The 21,524-nt window shown below is 45.6% G+C and overlaps 1 protein-coding gene across 12 annotated transcripts in view; it reads left to right on the plus strand.

Annotated features, from left to right (window-relative positions):
• Positions 1 to 21,524, plus strand: part of magi2a (membrane associated guanylate kinase, WW and PDZ domain containing 2a) — a 63,702-nt gene that overhangs the window by 36,257 nt on the left and 5,921 nt on the right. For 5 of the 12 annotated variants that reach the window (XM_088406272.1, XM_088406268.1, XM_088406269.1 and 2 more), the window contains exons 3-18: positions 3,613 to 3,732; positions 4,148 to 4,366; positions 5,502 to 5,691; positions 6,800 to 6,879; positions 11,242 to 11,299; positions 11,570 to 11,691; positions 12,124 to 12,384; positions 12,937 to 13,119; positions 14,944 to 15,549; positions 16,563 to 16,594; positions 18,574 to 18,736; positions 19,793 to 19,834; positions 19,916 to 20,025; positions 20,541 to 20,733; positions 20,801 to 20,986; positions 21,057 to 21,242. In XM_088406272.1, the coding sequence (XP_088262398.1) occupies positions 3,613 to 3,732; positions 4,148 to 4,366; positions 5,502 to 5,691; positions 6,800 to 6,879; positions 11,242 to 11,299; positions 11,570 to 11,691; positions 12,124 to 12,384; positions 12,937 to 13,119; positions 14,944 to 15,549; positions 16,563 to 16,594; positions 18,574 to 18,736; positions 19,793 to 19,834; positions 19,916 to 20,025; positions 20,541 to 20,733; positions 20,801 to 20,986; positions 21,057 to 21,242 (2,751 nt within the window). Of the gene's footprint in view, positions 1 to 483; positions 702 to 3,612; positions 3,733 to 4,147; positions 4,367 to 5,501; positions 5,692 to 6,799; positions 6,880 to 11,241; positions 11,300 to 11,569; positions 11,692 to 12,123; positions 12,385 to 12,936; positions 13,120 to 14,943; positions 15,550 to 16,562; positions 16,595 to 18,573; positions 18,737 to 19,792; positions 19,835 to 19,915; positions 20,026 to 20,540; positions 20,734 to 20,800; positions 20,987 to 21,056; positions 21,243 to 21,524 lie in introns of those variants that run through there. The other 7 variants (XM_088406277.1, XM_088406271.1, XM_088406276.1 and 4 more) reach the window with 6 other exon arrangements.

Below are 21,524 nucleotides of genomic sequence, written 5' to 3' on the forward strand. Positions count from 1 at the left end.
ACAAGGATAGAAAACATGCAGGATACCGGCCCTCGAGGACTGCGGTTCGACACCTGTGGTCTAATACATCGAAATGCATTTTAAAGACTTGACGCAGGCATACCGACGAGATTGTCGGACCTCTGCTGGGAAGAGGCCACGAGGTCTCGGCTGTGAGATGATTAATGCCGCCTAGCGCGCCATGATTATCCCCGACTTGTTGACCGGCCGAGCTGCCAGTTCATATCCAATGAGCGCTCGGAGCGAGGGGGAGTCGATCGGTGTCAACCCGACGTTTCTGCTCATCTCGGTCGGTTTCACGCCCGGGGGGCGAGCGCTCACAACGGGGGCGTTAGCTGCGACTTAACCAGAAAACAGATTGTGCCATTGTGTGCTAATGTAGCGTAGCGACGGCGGATTAGGCTGACACAGCGGCACGTTCCCGTCCCGCCTCGGACACCCCCCTGCCCCCCTCCTAAAACCAAACAGATGACATCAGTCATCCTCCAGCTCCCCGTCTCCCTCATCCCTTCGCATCTCCCGAGAAGTTCCTGGCGGACGTCTCGGAATCGACGAGCGCCTTTCGACCAAATTGCAAACCCGCTTTTGATCTTGGAGGGGATAAGACAGAGCGAGTTGCGCTGAAAGGAGCCTTTCATATCTTTCCGCGACCAAGGACAGAAGACCTCGCTCTGGTTTCGCGATGAAAAGATGACACGGCGGTAGGTCGGTTCTTATTGTGTGTCAACCACCTGAACGCCGCTTTTTATGCCCTGCTTCGGGGACGGATGGAACGAAGGTTGTACAACTGTGGCGGTTGCATACCAGTTGTGTCCAAGTTTGGTAAAATCTGCGTTTGACATGCAAAGGGCGGACGCGCGCTAATGCGAGCCGACAAGCGGCGAGAAACGCTAGCGTGCCGAGAACAAAACCCCCCCCGGTACATTTTGTGAAGCGGAAACATGAATAAAATGTGTTTTAATGACATGAGCCTACTGGCACGCCTAATGACTTTAGCCACAGTGCGGACAGTTGCCGCTCGCGTTGTCATGGTTTTCCACACGTCGACCTTTGTTCGCACTTGATTAAGTGTCGGTTTCAGACGTTGCTTCTCAGACTTTGAGATCTTCGGTAGCGGAAATCCAGACAGATTTTTGTGGAGACTGCCCAAAAGGGCATTCGTAGTTTGTCAAAACCGCAAGTGCGTTCGTGGCTCCAACGTAAATGCTGAAGAAAGCGAGAGATAGGTTTGAGGAAGGAGAATAAATGAGAAGGTTGTTGTAGATCAGTGCTTCTCAAATAGTGAGGCGGGGCCCCTTGGGGGGCGTGAAGTGATGCCAAGGGGTGCGCGGATGATCCCAGGAAAAAGGCTTTGTTTTTGTCACGTGGAATGTAATTGCAATAAAGTCATCATTTTCATCATTTTCTTTTAGTTTCAGGCACTTTGGTGCACTTGTTTCTTTTTTTCCGATTTAGACTAAGCTGTATCCCGCATAAACGCGATGTTGAAAGTTGATTTATATTGCGTTTTTCGGTTAATAATCTTAGCCACAATCCAGCCTGCTTTCCATGTTTCCCATCAACCAACACACCTGATTAAAAATATTAGCTCATAAACCTGCTAGATCACAAGGGGAAACATCAAAAACCAACTGGATTGTGGCCCACGAGGACCGGACTCGGCCGCCGCCGATCTAGCGTTTGGTAAACAATGAGCAAACAATTTTGAGCACAATTTTTTGCCTTTATTGTCATGTAAAAAAATTGCTGCCTCGACGGGATACAGAAGGAACCCAAACGGAATTTGCTCAATTGTTGTATTTATGCTAACGAGTCTTGTCGGAGACGAGCGGAAAGGATTCTCGGCCGCGCTAATAATTCTTTTGAATTCACAGGACTTTTTAAAATGAAAAAAGAAATCTTGTAAATAGCACAATAGCTCAGAGCGAGAACAGCGCAGCCTAGTTGGGCTTCTAAAGAAATCAAAACATGACGTTTTCTTCAAGTGCTAATGCTAAATAAATAGCGAGCTAGTAGAGACAAGGAGTTAGCAAAAAAAAAAAAAAAGAATGACAGTCCTGTTTAAATACATTTGCAGCATTAATGGGCATGACAGCAGCTAAGCAAAAAGGTCAAACCCTGACTCCACTGCCACCTACTGTTTTTTTCGACACAACAATATCATCATCAGGTGGTTACACGTCCGCCATTAAACCGCCGCTTTCTCAATCAATTTCTGCATCCCGCTTCCCCTCAGGGGCGGACAATTCAGCCATCAGCCTTTCTGGCCGCGTTCCATTCCGACCCGATAGGTATTAACTTTTTATCATCAGCCCAGCCAACACAACTCCTCCGCTCACTGGCTTTACCCTCCTTTCCATCCACATAAATGATATATAATCACTCTTGATGAAAGTCCCTGCTCCGCATCATGGGAGAAATCTGCCAATAAGCACAGCGGCGAGCAAAGTGCAAAGAAAGCAGCTTTCAGGCCCGTCGAGCACAGCCTCCGCGGGTGCGTTTGTCCGCCTGCTAATCCGTGGTGCTAATGCCAGGGCATTAGGGCTGCCCCTCACTTCCTAATTGGCTAATGGCGGGATTACGCGCCATACAATGGACCCTGCTGACACTTTTTGGACACTCAAAATAGAGGGTTTAGGGCACAGGGGACAGCATTAGAACCACGGCTGAATTTGTTTCTATTTTCTTCCCGCTGCCCATTTAGGCGGCGTGCTCGTAACTTACAGCAAACCTGAGATGGTCCCGTGTTACACTTTATCTAAAGTACAATGGGCCCCTGTGTTACGATATCAATCTGTTCCATAGTTGGGGTCATAAGGCGAATTCGTCGTACGACGGGCAAGCCGAACCTTTTAAATAGCTAGTGCGGTTACCTAAAAACGCCAGCAGATGGAGGCAAAACAACATACAGCCAACCCCCTAGGGTCATGACAGTTGTTTTTCTTGCAAATCCGTGAAAATGTCATCAAGAGGGGATGAAAAAACTCAGTATTCCAGGTCGCAACATGAAAATAACATAAATCAGGGATGTCGTAACACAGGGGTCCACTGTACATAGTTACATTTCTCCTGTATTGTGGACTTGAATTTGACTTTTATTACGTTATTATTAGAATGTCTTGGATTCTCGTGGGCGTATGCATTTATTTTGATGTCCATCCATGCAACTTGCCACCTTGTTCAGGATGTTACCTCACTTTTTATGACAAACTACTACTATAACCTCTCATTATTTACCATTGACGACGTAGTGAAACGGTTTCGTTTTCCTTCTGCTGTCCATTAAGGCACTACCCTTCTCCTTCTACTCACAACAGCATAGTGCTAATTGCAATATCCTTATTCATCGCATATAAACCCACATTGTTGTAACCGCTCGCGCATTACTTTGCACTAAAAACCGTCAGGATTTTTCTCCCACCGCCCGTTCGGTTTCTGGTTCCTGAAGGGAAAAAGGACAAAAGGACAAGCACTTAATGGACAAGTGCTGAAGCATTGCATCCGCGTAGTGTTGTAATCTTTCTTCTAGAAGGCCGCTGAAGCGCGCGCGAGTGTGTTTGCGGTGATGAGGTCTTCCGGGGTCTAACGTCTCCATCCACATGTCACCTGCAGGTACCACCAGGCAGCCCAAGGAAGGAGAGGTCCCCGGGGTGGACTATCATTTTGTAAGCGTCCAGCGCTTTATGGAATTGGAGAGAAGCGGCGCCTTGCTAGAGAGCGGAACTTATGAAGGTGAGCTCGGCCGATTGCGTCCATCCTTCTTCCTCGGCCAATCGAAACAAACGCGTCCCCGCGTGGTCACGTGGGCTCATCGGGCTGGGATTGTGAAGTACTTGGCCCCCCTCGAGGGACCCCCCTGCCTTGGCGACGATAACACAAACTCCCCAACAAAAGTCCATCTTTCATTGTGGCTCTCGGGGAAATGATGAAATAGGGATGCGCAACTAATTTGGCAAGCAAATGGAAGCAAACTGCAGCTTCGGATTTTTTTCCCTGCAGCACGCCTTCGACTTCGAGCCACTTTTATACAGACATTTCTATTCGATATAACAATATACGGCGGCGAAATCAAGTTTCGGAATGTTTGTTATCCGTTTCGAAGCATGGACGAGGAACATCTGCTCATTGCGGCGCTCGTTGTGCTCAGATCATTTTTACGGCACGCCCAAGCCTCCCGTCGAGCCCGCCGCTCCGTCGCTAAATGTGACGGAGCGGGCGTCGCCGCTACCGGGCGCCAGAGCCTGCTCGGAAAGCAAACGCAACATCGGCGACATGGAGAAATCCAGCATGGAGCCCCCGGAGGAGGAGGAAGAGGAGAAGCCCGCTGTGGTCGTCGTCAACGGCAACGGCGTCGCACTCACCCCAGGTCAGACCCCACGGGTTTTTTGTCGATTCTATTCATTCCAGACTTTTTTTTTTTTCCCCCCCTGCAAGTGTCTCATGATCACATGAAGGGAGCGCCATAAAAGAGGCATTGATTTGGATTTTTTTTTTTTTTTCTTTGAATGATTCCAAAGCCAAAACCACACTGGGGTCCTGTGACCCGTCTAAGCTGGTTTTTACACCCCGCGCGACGTCCAAAATCTTTTCACTCCAAGAGAGGGTTCATCAGTGCAAGCGGCCGCAGGGAGGGGGGGGGCTTTCCGTCTGTCTTTATGTTTTCGGCATTTTGTTTTGATTTTTGTTTGTTTGTTTGTGCAAAGTGTTGCTGCTTTAGTTTAGGATGAAATTTTGGTTTTACCACAAGGAGATGAATGAAGGTAGGGATGTTTTATTTTATCGCTGTATTAGAATGATGACATTGTGCTTTCGTGGCGTTTTCTTTTTTGATGATAAAATAGCGGTCGACCACTTCTGATTTCTTTTGATGGAATTGGGGATTAGAGGAACGATTTTCCCGGGAAAATCGAGATTCCCCGAATGGGAGCAATTTCCCCTTCAATGTGTGCATGTAGCCGATTTTTTTTCCAAACAAATCTGATTTAATTTTCCGCCCTCCAAAAAAGTAGGATAATTTTCCTTTGTTTTTGCTTTCATTTCCAGTGAAAGCCTTTTCAAATAATTTCACTTTGTCCCAAGCGTGGAAATGGTGAACACAAATCATTTTGAAAAATTTCTGACATCAGCAGCAAGCATTAAAGGTTTAAATCGTTTTTAAAAAAAGAAAATTAGCACTCTATATTATTGTACTGGATACAAACTCAGTAACAAGACAATATAACAGTTTGCAGCTACATTAATGTTGGTTTTGAAGGAGGATAAAGAATATATGCATAGTTGAGTATAGTTATATTGTCTTTGTGTTGCGCCATTGTCGTCGTCAATCATTATTGCTGAAAGGGTAATAAGACACGCTCTGATTTTATAGCTTTTTAGCTAGTTTTTGAGCTAGCTTTTTATTGTTAGCATGAAGCTAACTTGCCTAAAATATAGCAAGTAATTCTGTTTTTGGTCTCAATCTGGGTCGTTTGCAAGTGTGACAATCCCGTTTGCCACCTCAGAATCGGGCGACCATGAGGACAAGAACGCCGCGGCGGATGCGTCGCCCCCGCCGAGAAACCCGGAGGCGGACCCCGGCCGCTCCCCGAAAAGCGGCGTCCTCCCCAAGCTGGAGGAGGGAGACGAGCTGGGCCCGCTACCCGACAACTGGGAGATGGCGTACACAGAGAAAGGAGAAGTTTACTTCATCGAGTGAGTGGCACATTGAGGGCGGCTGCTCAACTATTTTGATTCTTGCGTGGGGATATTGGGACTGGTGTTGCTTTACATACTTTTTTTTTTTTTTATGTTGGGCATCATTATTTTTCCTGCTTTATTGTGGTAATGTTTTCTTTTTTTCCCCCCACACATTTGCATAATGTTCTGTTCTTACATTTTTGTATGGATGGGCGAGTGCCGATACCATGTATCGGTATTGGTACCGATACCCGACTTATCTCAAGGCATTAGTGCTCACGATACCGGCATTGGCGCCCTCTTGTCGCAAATGACATTGAAAATCTTGAGGTTTTACGAAAAATAACTGCGTTGGGGTATATGAATGGTCTTTCGCTCCCGGGTGAAATGTTGACCCGATTTGAGCTTTTAGATGTTTTTGATGCGTGATATCAAAGGAAAAGCATACAAAAATGTCGAATTTAAATTTACCGTTCTGCCGTCCCTTCTAAATGCTTGCAACCAAGAGGTTAAGAGGTACACCCTGCAGATGTCAAATTTAGCCCATGTCGGGCTCATTTACAGCCATAGAAACTGGAAATATTGCCAATTTTGGACTTATTGGACTTGCATTCCCCCCGATTGCTGCATTCATCCTTTCAACAGGAACTCGCAAACAGGGTGTAATATAAATGTTTGTCTTGTGACCCCAAAAATTCCAGGAGGCGCTAGCGGACATCTTTGGTAAGCCTTTCAATGACTTCATTGAGCGGCTTAGCCAGGCTCCCATCGTGCAAAGTTCTTGCTATGCATTGTGGAACTTGAAGTTGTTGTGAAAAGCGTTATCCATTTTTAATGAAGTATTTAGTTTAGTTTTTAATTTGTATTTTTTTTTTTTTCAAGTTTGGACCACTCCATCGTCCTTCCGTGATAATTAGAGGCCGCCTGCAAATTAAAAGAATCGATCGCCGTTTTTTTTTTCCTTTCTGTTCACCAAAACGTTGGAGCCACTCAATTAAAACCCGGCCAACCTCCCACCTCTCTCGCGCTCCCTCCCTCTCTTGCGTTCTCTCTCTCTCTCTTTTTCACACATTTCTCCCTGTTGCCTTCTTGCTCACTTCTTGTTTGTTGTCCTTTTGCGCAGCCACAACACTAAGACGACATCGTGGTTGGACCCCAGGCTCGCCAAGAAGGCCAAGCCGCCCGAGGAGTGCAAGGAGGACGGTGAGTTACGCACACACACGCGCGCAAACACACACTCGATGTGATGGAGTCTTATTTATGTACTTGGAGTTAAGATGGACTGGCGGTTACAAAGAATTCTTTATTCTCCACTGGGAGTGAGGTGGAGTGCGATTCAGCTGCCCACACACACATGCGCCATCAACAAATACACACATTTGTGTCATCTGTCTCCTTCGTCCTTCCCCGCGTCTGTGACTGTTGGCCGTTTGCGGCGATGCGTTCAGGAACACCGGGATAGAGTTTCCCCCTTGCTAAATTTAACAAACAGGGCGACCTATCAGGCGCACGCCACGGTCAAAGCTCAAAATGGCCGCTTGCTCAGACCTTCTGACCAACAGAACGAAGCTTCATAAAGCACGTGATGTTTCGGTTAACTCCTCTTGATCGGAGGTCCCCAAACTCTGGTCCGCGGGTTGATTTTGATTTTGTCTGTGCTTTATTTGTGCTTTGCTTGGCCTGATCTTTGTTTTGGGCGCCGCCTCTGGCCACTGCTGGTATTACATTTTGTAGTGAGGAAGGACAGCGTGACTTCATTTTTCTTTATTATGATTATGACAAGGTCTTCCCCCAAAAGCCCCGCATTATCATCCCCATGTTGAAAGGCACGTTTAAAATCTCTTCCGCCTCACCGTTACATAAGCGTCTTGATATTTGCGTCTCCTGTCTCGCTCCATCCACATCGGGACGCGTCTTTGTCCCACTTCCCTTTCCTTTCCGCCTGTCTCCTTTGCTTTTGGCAGACGGGAACAAGCAGGGTGCGCTTGTTGTTTGCTTTTGTTCCAAGCGAGCTGAAAATGTTTTTTGTTTTTGTTTTTTTCAAAGTCTTCCTTCCCCGCCGAGCGTACTTTGGCTGGGAAATAAAATAAAAAAAAAAAAACGCCTCTCACCTACGTTCTGTTCCACACTAAACGCCTACATGAAGGCGAACTGGAGGAAAGGATGTTACAGTATCGATATGGTGGTGCCACTATTCGTCTTGTTTCTTTTAAAAGACGGGAACAACTCACAAGTGTCAAATATTGATTTTATAGTGGTTTGTATTACCGCATAGTATCAATGCACAAGTTCAATTTTCAATGTTTTAGCCACAGTGCAGTTGAGCAATTGAGCAAATGTTTGACATTCATATATTGTCGAATTAAATATCAGTCTGCAAATTGAATTTTCACTTATTGTTTTTTTTTCCACGATACAAAATTATGACAGCGTTTTTAGGGCTGTTTTTCTTAGCTGTAGTATCTCAAATATGAACATAGCTGTTTGTTTTCTACGAGGCGCGGTGCAGATGGAAACAGATGGAGCAATTTTGCAGCCTGTCCGATACCAATATCGATCCAATCTGATATCGGAAGGATTGATACTTGCTTTTTTATTTTGTTTCATATAAAATATTAGAAGAGACTTGATTTACAGTAGACCGGTGTAAATACGATAAGTTTTTTTTTTCGGCTGATATCGGACCAGTATCGGATTAGGACCCCCCTATAGCACGCAGCACATTAGGGTAACGTGAAATGTTATCATAGTGGGACATATTTTTTTTTCAATTTTTACAATTGTACATTTCCAATGTCAAACCAAGAGCGTCTGCACGCACACGCCATCGACCCCTTACAGCTTGGGAGTTCAAGTTGCGCTCCGATTGGCTGTCCCGGCCGCTACAACATGGACAGGAAGTTGACGCACACACTCGCGCGTTCCTCCAATCTGCCGCCGTCAGGTGTGCGTGGATGTTCTGGAAATACAGCCATCAATCATGTCGCTGACTACTACCACACCCCCCCCACCCCCCCCCACCCCCCACACGGGCTCAAGGTGAAGGAGGGCGCTGCTGCTTCTCGCCCGATAATAACTCACCTGTGGCGCGCACACACACACACACCGCTTGAAGTGTGGGTGGTGCGTCAAAGTGTACTGGAGCAGATTTACTGGCCCAGCGGTGCTGTTCAAATGCGCTTCTTATTGACTCGCTAATAGAATTTAGTGGGGCCGCAAAGGTAAACCTGCTAGCATTTAGCATTGATACTACAAGTGGGATGTGATACCGACGTCGTGCGTGTATTCGAATGTCAATATTTTGCAATGATTTTACATCAAAATATACATGATTGGGTGGATATTGTATCCAAAGCGAAACAGGGATGTGTCGCATCAATTTCAATAGTTGCTGCTTAATCTATTACCAAAAGTATTTTTGCTAATCATTTTAAGACCTAAAACGACCAAACTAGCAACAGCATCATAAATAAAATGTATTGTTGCATCGTCAATTCAAAAGAAAAAAATTGTCGGAAATGTTTCAATATTTGATATAGCCCTACCCTAGAAAATAAAATAAATAAATAATAATAAATAAAATAAATGTGACGTTTGACACCGAAGAAAGATAATGCGGCATCACTGCTGTTGTATCACTAGTTATGAATGATATATTTGTAGTATAGGAGGAGCAATTAATCAACAACTCATCGATTGCCAAATTCATCAACAAATATTTTTGGTAATTGTTTAAAGATCTGAAATTTCTCAGAATCATCTCCACTGGAAATATTCTTAAACGTATTTATCCCTGTTTGAAAACAGACTGTGTTGATGCACCTCCCCCCCCAAAAAAAAACAAAGAAATCTCCTTTTATTTTGAAAAACAATCAACTTTTTTGTCGAGTTTCTGGCACGCTACGGAGCACGGCAGCAATCGAACCGGCGTCCATCTTGTAAGCGCCGAGCGCGGCCGTAAATGTTCCAAAGCGGCGTTCTTTCTTCACAAAACGGAAAGAATTCCCTCCATTCCGTCCCACCTTTGCGGACGTACGTGACTCGCCGGGCTTTGACGGCCACAAAAGAAACACTCGCTTGTTTACGAGCTCTCGCCGGCGATCAATGAGAAGGTCGGCCCAGGTCTCCGCCGACGCCTTTCTGCTGAGATCCTCACTATGCGCTCCGGAAGGAAGCACGGGCGGAATTAAATGGCTCCTTTTTCCCGCAGTCGCCGCTATTTATCACTTTGAACACGCTGGGAATTGAATCCACAGCTGGGCCGTGAGGGGGCGTGTTCACGCCGCACGCTCCGGGCCCTTTTTAGCACGCCTCTGCATTAAAAGTTGATCAAATATGACAAATGAGGGCCACCGGGGACTTAACGGGGGCTACTCCGAAGAGGTCACGCTAAATAATCGCTTGAAAGCTTTTACGTTCATGATCTATCAATAAAAGGATGAGAGACAAATCAGCAGGGGCAGCGTGGTACCACAAGGTTGTGGTGCGTTTCGCGGAACTGGGAAATTGCGCATCTAGCGCAGGAACATCTGAATTGAAAATGAAAAACATGGAAATGTCGTTTTCTAATTTTACAGAGGCGCCTACACCTTCACTCTCAGTCCCAACGTGGAGTCTGAAGCAGTCTAACGGCCTGTTAATACTCGATCTGGTTCAGCCGCAAACGACGGCACTTTTGCTTCAAACTGAAATAATGACTCGATTGAGGAGGTGTGATTTATGGCTGTGAGTGAGAGAGCTGTGTGGGGACGTACATGTGTGGTTTTTTTTTCCTTCTCTTTTCGCACACTTGTGAATGGGTGAATGTTAGCCTTTAACCCTATATACTGTGTCCACTCCAGCTACCATTTTCCCTCCATGTTTTTTTTTTTTTTTTGGACATCTACTACGTCTGAGCTGCCTTGAACGTATCGTTGATGTAACGTCCCTCTTTGTTTTAAGATAAAATATCAACAGCCCAAGAACTGTGAGCGACGTAGCTTTGGCACGCTAGCATTAGCTTACTCGGGCTAAATCCACTCCAGTTACCATTTTCCCTCCATGTTTTTTTTTTTTGTTTTTTTTTGGACATCTACTACGTCTGAGCTGCCTTGAACGTATCGTTGATGTAACGTCCCTCTTTGTTGATAAAATATCAACAGCCCAAGAACTGTGAGCGACGTAGCTTTGGCACGCTAGCATTAGCTTCCTCGGGCTAAATCGACAATTCCAGCTTAAATTGAAAGTGAAAAAAAAGTTTTCTCGCATGTGGGAAGATGCAAGTATACAGGACACCGTGCGTGTGTGTGTTTGTGTAAACTAGGCCAAGGAATAATATTATGTAAGCACACAATGACCATATAGAAAAATGGATGTTGCAAAAAAAGTCTTTTTTTAGACTCGATTTTTCTGTTGTTGTTTTCATCGCTCGATGCACTTATTAGGGAGGAAAATTGAGCGGAGCGGAAAAAAGCTCTTTTATTTGATGCAATTTTAGTCTTGGGTTTGGAATGGATTGAATCAAGTGCGCGCGCGCGCGCGTGTGTGTGTTTTTCCTGAATCCCATTCTTTGATGTCTGTTTCCAGAGCTTCCGTATGGCTGGGAGAAAATCGACGACCCCATTTACGGCAGCTACTATGTGGAGTAAGTCGGCCGCATCAAAGGCGCTGGGCGCAAATCTCAAATTTTTCCCGCATAATACATATTTCACAACCAAAATAAAAATCTATTTCCTTCCCGCCCCTCGCCGCGAAGCCCGTTCTGCGGCTCGCTTACGTAACGTGGCGGCGGGCCATTTAATTAATCATCATAGCGAGAGACGAGCCCGCCGCGGCGCCTCGTCGTCGGGGCGGATCCTCGCCGGGCTAAAAATGTCAAGCGACGATGATGGTTTTTGTTGTTGTCATATTGTAGCCACATAAACAGGAGGACCCAGTTTGAGAACCCGGTCCTGGAGGCCAAGAGGAGACTCCAGCAGGAGCAGCAGATGCAAAGTCAGGGGCTCTCCTCGCTCCCGCTTCCCGCCATCTACCGAGGTAATCAGACGCCATCATACAGCACTTATTCATCCGTGGGAATATGGATTTTTTTTTCTCAGCGGCAGCACCAATAAATCCTCTTAAGGGACCTCCAGCCACTGGCCTCTTTATTAGGTACACTTGTGTGTGTTTATGATTGTTGTCAACAGCAGCGAGAAGCAAAAAAAAAAAAAAAAAAAAACACAGTCAAAAATATTGGGCCACAACACCATATGTCTTGGTGGTAGCGTGTCCCAATAGTTTTGACCAAATGAATAAGTCTCCATAACCGGATTCCTTGGTGTACCTAATCGATTGTCCGATGTCCTTCGAACTCCACTTGTTGACCCCACTGAAGCGGCAATGACGGGGTGGCATTGCCCGTCTCCATGGCGACCCGTCCCAGTGAGGCTGTCTCTCTCGCACCCTCTCCTCCCCTCCGAATGTCAGTGCAAGATGGCAGCCCCTGCGCAACCCTCCCCAGATCCTCGGCCACGCAACCGGCGCCGGAGCGCTGCCACAGCCTGAGCGACCTGTCGTCCCGCTGCTGCTCGCCTCCCGCCGCGCGGCGTCCGGCCTCGCCCTTCACCGCCGCCGACATCTCCCCGTTGCGGCACGTACTGACCCGCCGGATGAACATGAGCCCCCGCCACCACCGCCGCCGCCATCCGCGTGCCCACCGTAGCCCCTCACCTTTGTGCTGTCCCGTCAGTAAGTAGGTCAGGCGGAAGAATGGCGGCGCCCCTTTTTGACGTAGCATGCTAGCTCCCCATTCCCGTCCAGGCAGATAAGCAGCATTGTAGTAAACAAAACACATGTTTAATCTTAACTTTGATATAGTCTTATTTACTATATACAAACTCTACCGTACACGATGATATAGTTTCGATGTTGCGCGACCTTCTGCTTCCCGTCGAGGCGGTTTGACAGGAAGTGAGCTATCCCACGGCTTATCTCCTCGCCCAGAAACGTCTTCTCCTCTCTGGAACTTTTCCTTGATTGACAGCATGCTTCTGGCTGAATTCCCGCTGCCCCCCAGAGCCCTCCACCCCCCCGCCCTTCCCGGCAGCCATTTTCCTCGGAGAAGAACCAGTTGTACCTTAATGCACGGGAGGCTTTCACCTATGTTGTCCCGCCGCCCAGTATTCCAACTTTTTGGACTTTCCTCCCAACCCGCTGGCTTTGAAGACCCCGGATTCCAATCTTTTAATTTATAAGTGATGGCCTCTGCTTTTTGCCCCCCCCCCCCCCCCCCCCTCGCAGAGAAGCCGCTGTTCACGCGCGACCCCACGCAACTGAAAGGCAGCTTCCTGTCCACGGCGCTCCACAAAAGCAACATGGGCTTTGGCTTCACCATCATCGGCGGCGACGAGCCCGACGAGTTCCTGCAGGTGAAGAGCGTCATACCCGACGGGCCGGCCGCCGCCGACGCCAAGATGGCCACAGGTAGGAAATTTGGTTTGGTACGAAGCCATTGCTGCCCTGAAGCGTTGGGGGAGACATCTGGCAACAATGTAAACAATCATTTTGTGACAGTGGGGGGTGCAGTTTACGAGTCCGTGCTGCTATCTTCTTTCACGTGAACATCTAGAACGACCCCGTTCTGCTTGTGCCCTTTGGTCGGCGCCTGTCTCTGTTTTTTACAGCTGCTTGAGACGCGTCAATTCCACATTTTGCGTCTTAATTCATTATCTGCAAATGCAATATTAATCATAACTAGAGGGGCTGCATAGAGCATATTATTGTGAAATGTTTTGGATCAACTTCCTCTTTTAAGCCTTCACACCTGAAAAAAAATGGAGTCTCTTGCAAAACCCCCTCCTCAATCCTCATCCCGCCTCCCCAGACGCGGCGTCCTACTTCTTGTAGCCCACGCTAGCGCGGGAGCACAAAGTGCTGCTGCGGAGGTGTGAAATTCCCGCTAATGTTATTTGGGCTGATTTGTTTCCCTCCGTGATGACACACGCGCCGAATCGCAGCCAGACGGCAAATGCGCAAAGTGCAGTAGGGAATTTCGACAGCAAGCGTACTTTGATGGCAAACTGTCAGTCGGGCCGCCGCGTCGTCCCTTGCCGTCACCTTCGCCGACGTCCCTGCCCGGCGTAAAGTAGATATTTAACGGCTGTTTTTATGACGCGCTCTCTTTTGGAGGTGGCTCTGCGCTGAAGGTCACCGAGCAAGCGCATGCTTTGTGTTTTAATCAATGCGCAAGGCGGATTTGCTTTTTTCGAGCAGGACTTTTAACAGTAGCGGCCGATGGCGCTTAGTGGACGCCAAATTGCGGGACAATTTTGACCGATGCACAACAGCCGCGCAGAATTATCCTTGTAAATTTAAACCGTGAACCTCTGCCGATTTATATTTTGCCGTTTTTTTTATGTGGAACCTATGACGTATTTGGCTGAATTTACATGACGTAACTGCAAGCTATCAGAAGCTATGCTAATCTTACCTCTGAATCTTATATGATAGCATTTAGCTAACATATGATTACGTACAACTATAACAGGAGGCTAAAAAACGGTTTAAAAAAATCTGAATGTTTCATGTGTTTTCACCGCCAACTGTTTTGCAGGATTTATTAGCGTTAGCTACATTAGCAAAGAGGCTTTGTCAAATTCAGATGTGCTTCATCAGATCAAAAATTTGGACAAATCGGATTCCATGTTTGGTACTTGAATAGAAATCAACACAATTAATTAATTAGAGACAAGTCCTATCTTTTTTTCCACCACAACACGAATATTCAACATCGGATAGGAATTAGCTGTATGTTAGCATGTAGCTAAACTTTAGCCACAGCCACTTCAACCGCTAAAGTATTATTATCACGGGAACTGAAAAAAACATTTAAACAACAGAAAAGTTTTTTCTTTATCAGAATGTTTTGAATGTTTTCAAAGCCACGCTACATTTTGCACGATCTATTAGCATACATTAGCAGAGATGCTTTGATTTTGGCGTGAGGCATGCTTGTGGATTTCATGTTTGATGTAATTAATATGGTATAATATTTAGCCACTAAGTAGCGCAGATTGTCACGTTCCAATTAAAATTCCGATGCCATCCCATCATCGTTGATTCAGTGGGATCAACAAGGCACGGTTTAAACATTTGATTAAGTGATTCTTCCACCTACCACTAGAGGGAGACTTACAGGTACCCCGGCTGGCTTTTTTTTAGTAACCGTCAGTGTTTTTTTGTGCAAATAGAAAAAAATGAACACACCTACAGGAATATTCACCGTAAGCGTGTCCTTGCGGTGTGCAGGCGACGTGATCGTCTATATCAACGACGTGTGCGTGCTGGGCACCACGCACGCCGACGTGGTCAAACTGTTCCAGTCGGTGCCCATCGGGCAGAGTGTGACGTTGGTGCTGTGCCGCGGTTACCCGCTGCCGTACGAGCCCGAAGACAGCAACGCCAACAGCGGCGCTGCCCTCATCTCCCCATTGGGCATAATGGAGCAGCGCCCCCTGATGGTGAACGGGCGCCCCGGCTACGACAACTACCTGGATTATATCTCCCGCGCGGCCCGCTCGGTCCCGGACGCCGGTCAGGATCACCAGCAGGCGCCGGACGCCCACTCGGACACCCCGGACGGCGTCTCGGTGGCGTCCCAAGGCGAGTTGCTGACGCTGGCTTTGGTGAAGGGCGCGGACGGCTTCGGCTTTACCATCGCCGACAGCGCCGCGGGCCAGCGCGTCAAGCAGGTTCTGGAGCCGGCGGGATGCCCCGGGATCTGCGAGGGAGATCTGATTGTGGAGATCAACAAGCAGGCGGTGCTGGGTTTCACCCACGCCCAAGTGGTGGACATGCTCAAAGAGTGCGCAGTGGGCACCGAGACAAGTCTGGTGGTGCAGAGACCTGGTGCAGGTAAGAACCGCTCGCTGCAGATGGCGCTGCTTTGATGGCAACGGATCACCTGGGTTTTGGCGCCATCTTCTGCAGTTTGAATTTATTTTTACATTAATGTCTGTGGCCGTCAATGGTAGTGAATGGGTTAATTATGCCAGTTATTGTTTCAAGTGAGGTTTAAACAACGTGAAATGGTACAAATGATGTACAAAAATATTGCTATCATTTTTTTTCATGTTTGTAGTATCATTGATGTAAAAAAAAAAAAAAAAGAGTTTCTTGAGACCGGAATACGAGGATCTACAATGCGAGTTTCATCATACTCTGTATCATTTTTTAACCCTAGTGGCGAATATGTGCAGTGCAAAGTCATCGCTGTCCCCACACGACCTTCAGTTGAAAACCACAATGTTGCATTTGGTTGGTTTGGCATTCATAGTAAGAATTATAGCGTCATCTGTGGATAGTCTGATGGGCGTTGTTGTGTCCTGGTCACATATAGAAATGGTAAGAATTAAAGCATTTTAGTGACGGTTGCACAGATAAGTGGTAAGAATTAAAAATGAGCATTGTATACTTCACATTGTTAATTCATGAAGCTGGTCCTCTACATGAATGGTAAGAATTCAAGCTTCTTCTTTCTGTCTTTGTCTGGAGACTGATTTGGTTCATCAAGCTTGTTGCAGGCGTGAAGAGTAAGAATTAAAGCATATTTTTTATGTCTTTGCTCGGAGACCTTAAGACATTAGGTTTTGTTTGGAAAGATGGTGGCAAGCATTAAAGCATCTTCTTAATGTCTTCCGCGAAGGAATTCCGGCTCGCAAAAACGATCGCATCCATAAGTACCGCTAGTAATAATTAAAGCGGCCATTACTAAGAATTGAACTTTCTTCATCTGTGCTGAGAATTCCAGATAGGCCAAGTACTGTAAGTTGTTTGAAGTGGTACGCAGGAAAGTGCATTTAGGCCTCTCGAGCAAAAATGGACGCAAGTCTAAACATGCAATTATTTTTTTTCGTATTACATTTCAGGTCACTACTCACCGTGGAAAAGCTGCAAGCAGGTAATGCGTGCCTGCCCTCGTCAATTTCTCCGATTTTTAACGGCAGGAAACCTAGACGTGCAATACTAATGATACTCACGCTTCACTTTGGTCTTTTCTGAGCCTGCGCTTGCTCACTTTCGTTTGTTTGACTAAGGACGCTAGCAAAAAGAAACATGAACAGATTCGAGGACGTATGCCTTGGAATATACGTCCTTGACCCCACTTCCAATTTGACCTGGGCTTTGCTGCCCCCTTGTGGCATTTTTGGGCGTTTCAGCAAGAGCATAATAACGGTTTATCGATTTTTAGGCACTAGCTGGAATAGGTTCCACGAAAATAAAATAAACCAAGAAAACTTGATTTCATGACTAGTTCATCGTCATATATTATACCGTCTAAGGTTTCTAGTCACTCGGTGTTTAGATAAGGCAGTAGCTGAAAATATAATTCCACACATATACTGTTATGATTTTATGAAATTCGGATTGATATTTGCATGTGTTGTAAACAAAACAAAAAAGTGCCTAGCGTGGTTTGTCGCACTTCCTGCGGTGTCGTCTCGGCCCGTCTGCTGAGTGTCACGCCGCCTCTCGTCTCATCATATTAGCGCCCGGAGGCCCCGTGGGGACCGGTGTCACCTGAACACACACACACGCACACACACACACACACGCTCAGCCGTTTGCTAAGCTGTTATGTCATCATTAAACGATGACATCATATGACACCGGCGCAACGTTTCATTAGGCGCACCTGCACGATATGTCAGGAATAATCATCATTAAGGGATATAATACACATCTTGTTGCATGGCCACTTATCTCTTTTAATAACTCATCTAACAACTTTGCCCGTTTTTCTTGGCTTCTCGTCTTACATTTCCATGAGATTACATGTCATAGGCTTTGCCAGAAAGCAAATCCGCTCGTATAGTACAAGGCAAAAATATTCTGCTGTTACTGAAAAAACATGATCCTAAAATGTAATATTTATTTTAAAATGGCAGTGACATGATAATATACAATAACCCATTAAAAATCACGAGAGGAAATGCAATTTTACAATATAGTGGGACAATAATTAGTTTGTTATTAATTGTTATATTTATATGTATATATTTATATAGTGTTTTTATTTAATTTTTGTGTTTACATTAAAACCAAACCAATATGAATATAAAGTATATATAGATTTTATATAATTTTTAAACATATACACTGTGATTATTTTATTTTCTAACGTAAAAAAAATATGTATATATGTGTATGTATGTATGTGTATATATATATATATATATATATATATATATATATATATATATATATATATAATTTAGTTTTATATATGCAGTACACTGTATATGTATAATGATTTTTACATTAAAATTCATGTATGTATTTTATGATTTTGTATAAATTAAATACATAACAATTTTAACAGTATAGTTTATAAATCCACAAAAATGTACAAAATACAAATATCTACAAATATCTAAAATATGTCTAGTTTTACACAATTTTTAGTCATTTCATTTATTTTTCTGAATATTGATATTATTTCACAAAATAATAGATTGAAAAAAAATCTGCAGCCAGTAGATAACTGGGATAGGCACCAGCAAGCCAGCAACCCTAGCGAAGATAAGCGACTATTGAAAACGAATGGATAAAAATATGCAAAATGAAATATGGACGTACATATATATGGATTTTTCTTTGACTGATTGACATTATCTTTGAAATAATGGGCGGGACTTTGAATGATTTTACACTTAATAGGATATAAGAGAAAATCAATAAAAAACTTAAATCTCATTATAAAGTCAATTTTCTATAAACCGGTCCAATAAAATATTTTAAATTACGTGTTGATATGCATGCCAAAGCATGGGAATTTGTTTTGCTGCAGCAGTAAATGTGATCTTCATTTTGGGATCAGTTCTAAAACAAAATAATGGAAAAAAAAAAACAAAAAAAACAGAAGCCTGTGCTTTCCAGGTGTGGGAGCAGTGGGAGCCCTCCCACAGCGCCCCCTACCCAAACCACAACCAACTGCAGCCGCAACTCCTCCACAAAGCCTCGGCGCCCGAGGTTCCGGCGCCGCCCGAAAGCGAGCCCTCGGGCCTGTACGAGAAGTCCCGGACAATTTTTGAGAGTAGGCGTAAGTACCTGCGGGTGAGACGAGCGGCAAGTGCCAATAAAGCCATTGGTTTCCTTTCGACGCTACCTTTATAGACTCCGAGAAGGTTGACGTCGTAAACGCTGTCAATAAACACTCGGCAACAACAACAGATGATGTTCTCGGCGCGGCGTTATAAAACGGTGAAAGTTTTTTTTTTTCGCTTGTAAAATGTCCCAACTTTTCCCCTGCGGTCCGTTCTGAGCTCCGTGCGTAGTTTCCTAATCCTTTTATCCGAATGTTTCAAAAAGGTATATTTATTTTATCTTTGCGACATTTATTGGCATATATTAGCATGGATGCTTTGTTTTTGGCTAGAGGCATGTTTGTGGGCTGAGATCTAATTTTTTTTTGGGGTGTAATTTTCATATTTGGCCACTAGGTGGCACAGACTGTCAGGGTGCGATTCATATTTCAAAAGGCGTCTTGCGGAAAATGTCTTTCGTGGCTTTTGTTGAATTTGACACGTGGGTGACTTTGCACTGCAAACTATCGTCACTTTTTCTGCAAGTAGGTTTTCCTCTGATGTTTTTTTTTTTTGGTTTATTTAATTTTAGGGCCCGGTACCGGTCCGTGTGTCCACTGGTACCGGGCTGCAAGGGCCACACCTGAAATAATGATGTTTGGAACTGATTTAGTTTATCTTTTAACAGTCCGTCCATTTGTGCTTTGTTTGGGTTGATCTTTGTTTTCTGGCGCCACGTCTGGCCACTGTTGGTATTGCATTTTGTAGTGAGGAAGGACAGCGTGGCTTCAGTTGAAAGAGGTCACTGTCGGTGACGCACGCGTCGCACGATCGTTGTACTTTTTTGTCAGAATGTTGTCATTTATGGCCAAAATTCATTTGATCCAACAACTCGCGACTGTGGATAACATGCTAGCTAATGTTAGCATGTTTTATAGCGCTACATTGTATGCGTTTAGCTCGTTAGCATTTTCTGTTAATACTCTGCGACCGAGCCTATGATACTTATTTACGGTAAACGGACTTTCACTCATATAGCGATCTTCTAATGGAGCGCGGCTTTTTCTGTGCAGAAGCGGGACCCTTGAGGACCACTTTACCCGACTCCTCATCGGGTAGCCTACCGCCGTCACCTCGGAAGCGGACGGCGCCTGAGCGGGCCGCTGATGCCTCTGTGTGCCGTTGTCATCCGGCAGAGTACCAGGACATGGAGGTGAACTTACGGAGGCACAAGTCCGGCTTCGGCTTCAGGGTCCTGGGCGGGGACGAGGCGGGCCAGCCCGTGAGTCCGGAGACACGTGAGAAGGCTCGTATGGCCATTCTACAAATGCATATTATATATCGGGGCGCCACTTTGTAGAAATTCAAAAACTTTATTCAAGTTGCTGTCATTTTGTCCATTTTTTGGCTACCTGGATGCATTATATTATTTAATAGGAATTAAGTGTCAATGGGAATATATCAAGATCAGTGAGTGGAGAAAATGCTTTAAAAATGTTAATAATATTAAATAAAAATAAAGAAGAGGACTAAATATTAAATTATAATTAACATAACTAATATAATGATGAATAAAATGGTAGAAACCAAAAAAAAATACAGTAAACAAAAAGACTGGTGAAGAAATAATATTGTAAATAATGAAAAATTCTATGAATGGAAAATACTGAATATACATTAATGAAAAATTAAAGAAAATAATATGAAAAATATTGAAAATATAAAAAAAAATGAATGCTTTTAAATATCAAGACAAGCTAATGTGTCATAATGCCAAAGCGTCCATACTTCCTGTTCATAACGACCCATTTTTCCCGACAGATCCTAATCGGCGCCATCATCGAGAATAGCCCGGCGGACGCGGACGGGCGTCTGCGTCCCGGCGACGAGCTCCTCTTGGTGGACGGGATCCCCGTGGTGGGCAAGCCGCACCGCTACGTCATCGACCTGATGCACGCCGCCGCCCGTAACGGCCAAGTCAACATGGTCGTCAGGAGGCGGAGACAGGCCGCAGGTCTGTTGACAAATCGCTCGCGGCGGGAAAAAAAAAATCTACATCCCGACGAAAGTTCCCCGCCCAGGCGAGTCGTGTCAGGAGAACGGGCGCCGCTCGGGCTCGGGGTCCACGCAGCACAGCTCGCCGCGCAGCGACCGGGCCGACGGGGCGCCGCGGCCCACCGACGTCCTCATCCACCGCAAGGAGAGCGAAGGCTTCGGCTTCGTCATCATCAGCTCGCTCAACCGGCCCGAGGCGCCCGCCGCCAATCGTGAGTATCGGGACGCCCTTCCACCGATCGCGACGGGAATTGAAGCCGCCGCGCCTCCGCCGTCCGACAGCCGTGCCGCACAAGATCGGGCGCATCATCGAGGGCAGCCCGGCCGACCGCAGCGGCAAGATGAAGGTGGGCGACCGCATCCTGGCCGTCAACGGACAGTCCATCGTCAACATGCCGCACGGCGACATCGTCAAGCTCATCAAGGACGCCGGCCTCAGCGTCACGCTGACCATCGTCCCGCAGGAAGGTCAGACAAACAAAGCGCTTTCCTCGCTCTCCTCAATTAATGACATTTTCAAACTTTTTCAACCACAATATAGTGATACTCAAAGTAATAATAATAACAAATAATAACTCTCAATAGCGTAATAACTCAATGTCAATATGAGCAACCTTGTTCAACTGTAAACACACAAAAGAAACAGGTAAAGCTTACTTTATCACCTCATTCCCCATCTACCAATCTCAATATTGATCCATATATAAGGCGCACCCGATTATAAGGCGCACCATCAGCTTTTTAAAAGAA

The sequence above is a fragment of the Hippichthys cyanospilos genome, chromosome 22 (assembly GCF_059441005.1).
Source record: "Hippichthys cyanospilos isolate Australia breed blue-spotted pipefish chromosome 22, RoL_Hcya_1.0, whole genome shotgun sequence".
NCBI classification, from domain to species: Eukaryota; Metazoa; Chordata; class Actinopteri; order Syngnathiformes; family Syngnathidae; genus Hippichthys; species Hippichthys cyanospilos.